Source organism: Gracilinanus agilis, chromosome 4 (assembly GCF_016433145.1).
Source record: "Gracilinanus agilis isolate LMUSP501 chromosome 4, AgileGrace, whole genome shotgun sequence".
NCBI classification, from domain to species: Eukaryota; Metazoa; Chordata; class Mammalia; order Didelphimorphia; family Didelphidae; genus Gracilinanus; species Gracilinanus agilis.
This window is the reverse complement of record NC_058133.1, coordinates 422104409-422114743: the sequence shown is the minus strand read 5'-3', so window position 1 is coordinate 422114743 and position 10335 is coordinate 422104409. Positions and strand designations below refer to the sequence as shown.

The 10335-nt window shown below is 34.5% G+C and overlaps 1 protein-coding gene across 1 annotated transcript in view; it reads left to right on the top strand.

Annotated features, from left to right (window-relative positions):
* SERAC1 (serine active site containing 1) overlaps positions 1 to 10335 on the top strand; it is an 81129-nt gene that overhangs the window by 25913 nt on the left and 44881 nt on the right. Inside the window, exons 7-8 of the mRNA XM_044675473.1 lie at positions 4792 to 4905; positions 5748 to 5910. Coding sequence (XP_044531408.1) covers positions 4792 to 4905; positions 5748 to 5910 — 277 coding nt within the window. The remainder of the gene's footprint in view (positions 1 to 4791; positions 4906 to 5747; positions 5911 to 10335) is intronic.

Genomic DNA, 10335 nt, shown 5'->3' with positions numbered 1-10335 from the left:
AGTCAGACCAAGCTATGGTTCCCCTCTCCCTTGTTTTCTCTCAGACACTTTGGAACGCTATCTTACTGATGAATGGCTTTTATTATTCTCAATTCAGAGACTGGGGAAAGAGGTAAAGGGCAGAGGGATTTTGGGGTGCCCTCTTCACTATTCCTATGGGGCCTGTCACTTGGGTGGGATCCCTAGTGGTTCCCACACCTAAGCTTCTCCCCTTGATCCTTCTCCTTCTGTTTTTCTATTTCCAGCCTTTTCTATAATTGTAAGGTTTGACTGAAAAAGGGTCTCTCAGCAAGGTTGGGTAATGGGAGAAGGAGTCTTAAGAGATTGCTCCCAGAATGGAGTCCAAACTTAGCTGACTCCATAGTTGAAGTCTTGATGGGTGAGATGGGATGGAATGACTTTGATCAGGGAATCAGGGTTTCAGTTTCCAAAGAAAGATCCTCAGGAAGCCCTCAGGACTGGATCCAAGCTGGGTTGTCATCCTCCTCCCTCTTCCCAGTCCTCCGCCTGAAGCACTCCTCCTTCTCTCTCCCTCCGAGAGATTTCCAGAATTCTCTCCGGTCTCAACTGTCAGCAACAGTCTCTGGCTCCTTTTGTCTCATCCCCCTTGCACAATTGTAGTGTGGAAAGTAGCAATATGGAAGGGATACTTCTATAGTATCCCTTTCCTTTCTCTTACCTAGAATCATCCCTGGTAGCAAAGAGTTTTTTAAAAAAGACATTCAGTAGAACTAATCAATAGAAAATAGCATCTGATAGTATATGTGCAGTGTTCCCCACCCATAGTGCTTTACATCTTAGAAGGAGAAAGATTTTCTCCTTGATCATTATAATTAAAGTTTGGTTTCTTGGTTTTTTTCATTTACATTATTGTAGTCATTGTGTTTTCCTCATTCTGCTTCCCTATATTAGTTCATATAAGTCTTCTCATACTTCTCTGTATCTTCTATTTTTTAAAGAAGCATTTCATTAAATTTATGTATCTGATTAGTCATTCATAATAAATAGGAATCTACTTTGTTTCTAGTTCTTTGTCATTACAAAAAGTGCTACTACGAATATTTTGGTATATGTGAGACTTTTCTTTCTATCTTTGACCTGCTTGGGGTATATATCTAGCTGCAGGATCTCTGATAAAAGGATATGGACACTATGGACATCTTAGCCATTTTTTCCATAAAATTTTATTTTTTCTAGTTACATTAATTTTTGACAACTGTTTTCTGACATTTTGGGATTCAGATTCTCTCCTTACCCCACCTTCCCTGAGGTGGTTAATAGTCCGATATAGATTATATTGCATAAAATCTATATATAATATATAAAGATTTTATATATATATATATATATATAGTTAATAGTCTATATATATAGTTAATAGTTATATATAGTTAATAGTTAATAGTATATACATATATACTATTATATGATAGTATATAATAATATATATACATATTTCCATATTCCCCAAGTCATGACTGAAGATACCACATATAAAGTAAAAAACTCATGTAGGAAATAAAGTGAAGGATGTAATGCTTTGATCTGCAGTCAGCTTCTAACAGTTCTTCTTTGTCTGTGGATAGTGTTTTTTATTCACAAGTCCATTGAGGTTATCTTGGAACCTTGTTTTACTGATAATTTAGTTCCTTCACAGTTGATTGTTGTACATTTCTATTACTGAATACAGTTTTCTTGGTTCTGCTCACTTCAGTTTGCATCAGTTTATATAAGTTCATGTGAGTCTTTCCAGGTTTTTCTGAACTTGTCTTGTCATCATTATTTCTTATGGCACAATACTTTTCCATTACAACCATATAACTACAACTTGTTTATGCCATTCCCCATTGATGGACAGCCCTCAATTTCCAATTCTTTGCCATTACCTAAAGAAATCCTAAAAATATTTTTTTACAAGAATGTCCTTTTCTCTTTCTGATTTCTTTGGGATAGAGACCTAATAGTGATATTGCTGGATCAAAGGATATGCATAGTTTTATGGCCCTTTTGGACATGGTTCCAGATTGTATTCCAGAATTGTTTCAGTTTACAGTTCTAGCCAGCAGTATAATGTCCCATTTCCTCCACGTCCCCGTTAACATTTATTATTTTCCTTTTTGATCTTAATAGCCACTCTGATAAGCATGAGGTGGTATCTCAAGAGTTGTTTTAATTAGCATTTCTCAAATCAGTAGAGATTTGGAGCATTTCCTCTTATGATCTTAGTCATTTTTTGAGCATGATTCCAAAATGGTATTCAAAATGGTTATACCAGTTCAGGTTTCCATCAAAAGTATTTTAGTAGCACTGTTGGTGCCTTAGAGTATTTGTCTTAACACAACTCCTCCAACACTGACTATTTCTGTGATTGCCAACTTTTTTGTTGTGACATAAAACTTCAGAGTTGTTTTTTTTATTGGTAATTTGGACCAATTTTTAAAATTTACTTGAAATATTTTAAACCATGGGAAGGTGTCAAATACTTACTTGGAAATAGATTGTGTCTCTGTTTTAGGGTCTAGACAACCTAAGATTAGAGAAGCTTTACATCAGTAAGTTAGCCCCTGGTAATTCTTTTGGGAACAGCAAGTAGAGAAGATTATTTATTAAAAATGGAAGGATTGCACCTTTAAAGATGGAGAGGATACATTTAAGAAATAATGGATTTTTAAAAAATAGCAACTCTGGGGGCAGCTGGGTGGCTCAGTGGATTGAGAGCCAGGCCCAGAGATGGGAGGTCCTGGGTTCAAATCTTTCCTCAGACACTTCCCAGCTGTGTGACCCTGGGCAAGGCACTTAACCTGCATTGCCTAGCCCTTACCACTCTTCTGCCTTGGAACCAATGCCCAATATTGATTCTAAGATGGAAGGTAAGGGTGCCTAAAAAACAAAATAAATAAAAATAACAACCCTGTGAAGCAATTACTATCAAGCAGCTAATCAGTAAGCATTTATTAAGTGCCTGCTGTTGTTTAGGTACTTTGCCAGGCAGTTGGGAATACAAGACAAATGAGAACTATTCCCTGCCCTTATGGAGCTAACATATTTTTTACAATATGCACAAAGATAAATAAATGTAGAATATATATATATATATATATACATATATATATAAATACACTGATGGGGGACTAACAACTGGGTGGGATAAGAAGAGGCCTCCTGAAAGAGATATTTGAGTTAAATTGTGAAGAGAACTAAGAGTTCTCAGAAGTGCATGTGAGAAGGAAGAAGTGTCCTAATCATAGAGCTGGGAGATGTAATGTCATTTACAGAGAACAGAAGGCATACCAGAATGACTGGAACATAGAGTGTATAAGTAGTAGCAATTTGTAATCCATTAGAAAGAAAAACTGGAAAAAACAAATCTTGTCTCTTGCTTTTGTTCTGCCCTGTCTATGGCTAAACATTGCCTCTCTATGATCAATCATATTTTTAAAGATTTTTGTTTTTGTTTTTTAAAGAAAGACTAGAACCAAATTATGAAAAAATTTAAATATCAAATACAGGCATGTGCACTTTAACCAAAAGGCAGTGGGGAATCACTAAAGCTTCTTCTGCTGAGCTGTGACATGTTTAGTTCCGTGTTTTAGAAATATCAATTTGGCATTTGTGTGGGAAATGGATTAGAGAAAAAGATTGTAGCAATAAACAATGCCTGACACTTAGTAAGTGCTGTATAAATATTGGCTCTCATCATCATCATTATTAAGTGGATAATGTGGGACAAAAATATCAGGTGGTCATTTCTGCCATCCAATTTTCAAACAAATTGGTAGCAGGGAAAATGGCTAACAGAATTATAAGAATACCAAAGAATAAGCAATGAAGGCTAGTGTGGTTGAAATGTGAGTGGAAATAAGAGTACACGACAGAAATACTGAGGAAGCAGAGTCAATGAGACTTGGCTATTAGTTGAATGTGGGAGGGTGAGATAGTGTAGACTAGAGAATGATTGTGGTTGTGATTGCCATCTGACTTTTATTTAGGTTTTATAAATGAGAAAACGTACAGTTTAAGGATGTTAAGTTGCTTGCCTAAGAATCCAGAGTTATCAGTCACAGACTTGGAATATTAGCCCAGCTTTACTGACAGATTACGACTGTTACTCTTTTGATTCCTTCTTTTATAAAAAGAGGTAGGAAGAAATACTTTTTTTGGCTTCAAGCTCTTTTTAGATATTTGAAGGTCTGTCTCATTTGAAAATATTAGCCTTGTTTTACTTGATCTCAAGGTAGAAGCTAGAGCAATGGTCAGAAGTTAAAGGGATTTTGGCCCAGTGTAGGGAAAACCTTCCCAACAGGCAGTGAGCTCTGCTGTCTCAAGAGGTAGGTAGTAAGTCTCCCCTCAGAGAGGTTTTCAAGAGAAGGCTAAATTCAGTTTAGTAAGTGCTTATTAATTGCTTCTAAGAACTTGTTAAAGGTATTTGAGAAGAGATTACCATATAATCAGTCAGCACAGGTATATTAATTACCTTTTGTGCCAGGCTCCTCCCTTACCACTTATCTAAACCCTTTCTTGTTGATCTGGAAATCCTCCTCCTTGGGTTCAGGTTCTTCTATCTGTCATGGTCCCTGTTGCTCCCAGGGGTTTGTCCTCCTCTCTGGACAAATAGATTTTTAAAGTGCCAAATCACAGGTCTTACACTTATTCATCTCATTTATACACAATTTCATTGTTTTAAAGGTATCTGGTAACCTATATAACACTTCTGTGGATTATGTTTAGTTGCTGAACAAAAACTGTGGGTAATATTTTTTCCAGTAAACTATTAATTTTTTCTGCTTATAGGGTGGCTTATGGTGTTTTGGAGGAAATGGACTTCCTTATGCTGAAAGTTTTGGCGAAGTTCCTTCAGCTGCAGTAGAGATATTTTGTTTGCAGGCTTTAGTGAAACATTCTGAGGTAACTTAACATTTAAAAATTAATTTAAATTTAAAAAATTCAAGTTGTACTATATTCCTATATAAATTATATTCTATAGCAGCATTGCCAAAGTATTGGCACAGGTGCAGAGCCAGCCAGCACTCAGGGAGCTGTTCTATTCCCCCTCTTCCCAGTGCCCGAGTTTTTGCATGCCTCACCCCTCTGTCTAGCTGCCCAAAGTAAGCACTTCCTACCTCCACTCTCTTGGGTAATATAGGGGCTCACAGACAGCTTGAATTTGCCTTCTGGGCACTCAGACTTTTAGCCAACACTGTCCTTATAGCAATGACTTTTTAAATGTTTTCAAGTTTGAGAACACTTAGCATTGTTTATCATACATACTCAGGAACACTAGTGAGCTGTTCAAAGAAAGTTGGGTTGACAGGTCATCAAACTTACACATGTTAAACTTGCCAACTGGACCAGACTTTTTAGGGAACATTAGGAACATAACATGTAGCCTCCTGGCATTTTGGTCCCCATTTCTATGCTTAGCTTTAAAAGCTGTCTTCTATATAATGTGAAATAGGAAGACAGCGTCCCATTTATTTATTTGATCTAAACAAAATGCATAACTTTTTCACTTAGGTGTGGGATTTGAATTTTTTCCCCTTAGCTTAAGTAAACTAATCAATGAAATCTAGTAGTCGAATGATTATAAATGGTTTTCCATGTTTATTGATCCATCAGGCCAGTTAGTATTTTTTAAGTAAGATGGTTTTTACATGCATGTTGAAACTTAAGTACTGAAAAGGGCTATGAAATCTGAACAGGTCTTTATATTTTTACAGTATCCAATTTAAATTCATTTATTATGTTAGATCGCCACACACTGTGATAAAATTGAAGCGAATGGAGGCCTGCAACTACTCCAGAGGATATACCAACTTAACAACGACTGCCCTAAAATACAGAGAAAGATAGTTCGTATTATTGGAAATATGGCATTACACGAGCATCTTCATTCAGCTATAGTCCGTTCAGGTAACAATTTAATATGTTTAGGTACTTTAGGTTTGGTGGGGATTCTTTATTGCCTTATGATTCTTAAAAATATTAATTAAAATTATAAAATAGGAGTTATATAAACACATATACATAAATATATAAAAATATGTAACATAGGAGTTCGTTTACTTAAGACATTCTCAAGCTAAGAATAATATAGCTACTAGCAATTTGAGTTTATTAGGTAGACTTGGAGACATAATTCTCAGGTTTATGTTCTTAATTTCATCAGTCTGGTGCTATTTGCCTTCCACTAAAGTTTTACCCTCAAATTAATATCTCATGAAGATGTGACGATGACACTGAGTTCTTTTTAGCATGTGCTGAATTGATGTTAAGTCTTGGTTTGTTTGAGGACCATTATTGCTAAGGTTATAGAATTTTTTTTTTGAGAAAAATTCCAATAAACTAGATGTCCCTCTGCCAGTGTTGGAGAACCCTATAGAAACATTCAGAACTAACATGCTAACACGTTTTGAAGTAGGCCACTAATAATATCCCTTAATTTCTTATTTGAGCAAAGCAAAATTAAAGACTCAGTCTATGAATTATTTTGGCTTTAGCAATTCATCAAACTGTCTAATAAATCATAGAAGGATGATGATTGTATCAGCACAAAAAGAAATGAAATCACAAATCCTTAAAATATTGAGGCTATATTTATTTATAGGAATACTGAATAAAGAAAAGATCATATATTTTAGGATTAACATGCCAAAACAATAATTGCTATGAGTTTCCTTCCTTTTTCCTTAGTTGTTTTCCTGGATAAGTCAAAAAGGACCTTCTCCTTTGATCAATAGTTGAGTTTTTTCTCTTTGAGGAGAGTAGGACAATCTCTTCAAAGGATAAACTAACATGAGTCAGTAGCCTGATCACTTTTGTGGTCAGGAAGGTGATTTATACTAGATTAAAATTGTTTAGTTATCAGCTTTAATTCATTGCCTCAAAAAAAGATCTTACCTTTTGTTCTGTCTGCTTTCTGAAAGGTTAAAATTTGTAAAGTTTTTTAGTTTATTTAGAGAAATTATTATTTCTTAATATTTTTACTTTTACTAAAAAGAGGTTTTTAATATATTTTTAAATAAGTCCTCAATAGTGAATTCAAACCAAAACATTGGTGGTCTTTCTCTAGTTTTTTTTTTTTTAAATTTTCTTTAATATTTAGTGTAACATTCCTGCTTTATCCCTTACCCTTTTTTTTTTTTTTTTTTTTTTTTTTTTAAATTTTAAACCCTTAACTTCTGTGTATTGACTTATATGTGGAAGATTGGTAAGGGTAGGCAATGGGGGTCAAGTGACTTGCCCAGGGTCACACAGTTGGGAAGTGTCTGAGGCTGGATTTATCCCTTACTCTTACTATGACAGCCTACTTTCCTGAGCAGACATTTCCTGAATGATCATTTATCCCACTTCTCTGATATGTCATTAAGATGGGATTATATATTAGCTTACATATGCCTAAGTTACAAAATGACAGAGTATATAGAAGTCTAAGCTGGCAATGAGGAATACCTGCTTTTAAAACTTAAAATGACCCTTTGATTGTGGCCAAGACCATTATTCCCTTGGTAACCTAGGCATTTTTGTTGCAATATTTGCAATATTGTTTGATTTCACTTTCATTGGTGATGCATTCACCATTTAAATTTTTGTTATTGGCAGTTTGGTTTTCTTCTTTCTTTTTAAATGAAACTAACCAGTAGTTTATTGTTGTTGTTTTTTAATAAAACTAGCTCCTGGGTGTATGTATTAATCTTTTTCTTTCAATTTTACTAATTCTTTGGTTTTTAGAATTTTTATATTTGTGTTTAATTGGGATTTTAGCTTATTTTTTAATTTTTAGTTGCACACCCAATTAATTTATCTGCTCTTTATCTTTTTTATTGCTATAAGTATTTAGAGATATGAATTTTCTCATCCACAAATTTTTATATTTTTGTTTCATTGTTGTCATTGTTTTTAGGAATGGTATTGATCATTTCTATGATTTGTCCTTTGACCTACTCATTCTTTTTTAAAATATTCTACTATATTGTATTATGGTCCCAAATGGGTGCATTTAATATTATTGGTTTTCTGCATTTTTTGGTGAGGTTTTATGTCCTATTACATGATTAGGTTTTGTTGAAGGTATCTTATTGAATAGCACATATCCCAAGTCATATTGATAACCAGAGGATCATTGAACAAAATTACATCCATATTTGAATCTGTTAAGGAATATTGTATGATTTTAACATGCATCAAGATATTCAATTGGAGCAAATCCTTTCATGCTATATTCGTATTGAGAGGCTGTGTGGTATAGAAGACTTTGGAACTGAGTATGAGGATCGCCAGATTTCAAATTCTGTTCTTGTGGCTTACCATGTGACCATGACCAAGTCATTTGGCTCCTCAAAACAAAGATTTCCTCACATATAAAATGGGCATGAAAAGAGATGGGAATAATACTTATGCACCTACTTCACAGCATTGTTTTAACACTCTATTGAGATATATGTACACTGCTTTGCAAACTTTCAAGTTTTTTATATATATATATGTGTGTGTGTGTGTGTGTGTGTATACTTGATTATATGTGTACATATATATACACATACATATACATGTACATGCACGTAAGTTATTGTTAGCTTTACTAAGCCAAATACTTTTAATAATCAACACACAAGAACTAGTTGGCCTTTTTAGAGAATATGTTATATTTTCTATATCTTCCATATTCTTTTTAGAGAATCTCTTATATTCTCTATACCTTCCATCAGTTGAGTCATTGTAAAGATGCATTTTGTTGTAGAAAATTGTTCATGAAAACCTACCTGATACATTTTCATATTTCTTAACAGTACTCTCAGTACATTTGTAGTTTTCTTTCTCTTAAACCCTTACCTTATCATAGAATTGATACTAAGTATTGATTCTAAGGCAGAAGTGAGGTAAGGGCTAGGTAATTGGGGTTAAATGACTTGTACAAGGTCATAGGTAGTAAGTGTCTGAGGCCAGTTTTGAACACAGGGCCTCCTGACTCCAGGCCTGGCTCTTTATCACTGAGCCACTTGGTTGCCCTTCTGTAGTTCATTTTTTTTTTTTTTAATTTTAAACCCTTAATTTCTGTGTATTGATTTATAGGTGGAAGAGTGGTAAGGGTAGGCAATGGGGGTCAAGTGACTTGCCCAGGGTCACACAGCTGGGAAGTGTCTGAGGCCGGATTTGAACCTAGGATCTCCTGTCTCTAGGCTTGACTCTCAATCCACTGAGCTACCCAGCTGCCCCTCTGTAGTTCATTTTTGCAAGGTTTTTATAAAAATCAGAAAATAGAACTATGGGTCATTTAATCCTGATATCCTCAAGAACAATGATGTCAAAATCTTAGAGAAACCAAGAACACTAAGTTGTATATAAGGATCCTTGCAGACTGTATATTGGCTTAGAAGTCTACATATTAATATTATGTGTTTTACCATATTTTATTTTTTTCATTAAATATTTTTTAGTTACAGTTTAATCAGGTTTTGGTTGTATTTTGGAGTATTCTGGGCCACTTGTGATCTTTGGGCAGTATGTTTGATACCTCTGTTCTAGATAATCTTTTTTAATAATAATATTATCCATGTTTCTTCTAATAACTTTTTATCTTTCAGAGATTTTGAAAACCAATTCTAATGTGTTTTCAAGTGGCCATATCTGACAAGATTTTCTTTTCTGTGAACTTAATCTGATCTAGCCATATTTCTAGGTATCATCTAAGATGCCATTTTTATAACCTCAGATGGCAAATTGAGCTGAAATGTTGAGTCTAAATGTGGTAGATTGTTTTTGTTTTGTCATTCAGTTGTGTCTAATTCTTTGTGACTCTATGAACCATACTTTCTGTGATATTTTTTTTGGAAAAGATAGGACAGTGGTTTGCCATTTCTTTCTCAGTGGATTAAAGAAAGTGTTAAGAAGTTAAGTGACTTTTCCATGGTCACATTACTTGTAAGTGCCTGAGGTCAGATTTGAACTCAGATCTTCCTGACTTCAGGCCCAGTACTTTATCTACTAAGCCACCTAATTGCCTCTAAACATAATGGCTATACTGTCTAAATGAAAATAGATTGCTGTAAGTGTGCTGGCAAATGTCTTCCATTTTTTTAGTTATTTATTATCTCCCCTTCCCCCCCAACCCCCCATTTTATTTCTTGAATTGAGATAGCTTAGTTCAGTTTTATTCTATACTTTATTTGGATTCTCCTTTTATCCCCATGGTATAATCCTTTGTAATATTTTGCAAGTATCTGAATTATCAAACACTTTTTTTTTTAAAAACCCTTGTACTTCGGTGTATTTTCTCATAGGTGGAAGATTGGTAAGGGTGGGCAATGGGGGTCAAGTGACTTGCCCAGGGTCACATAG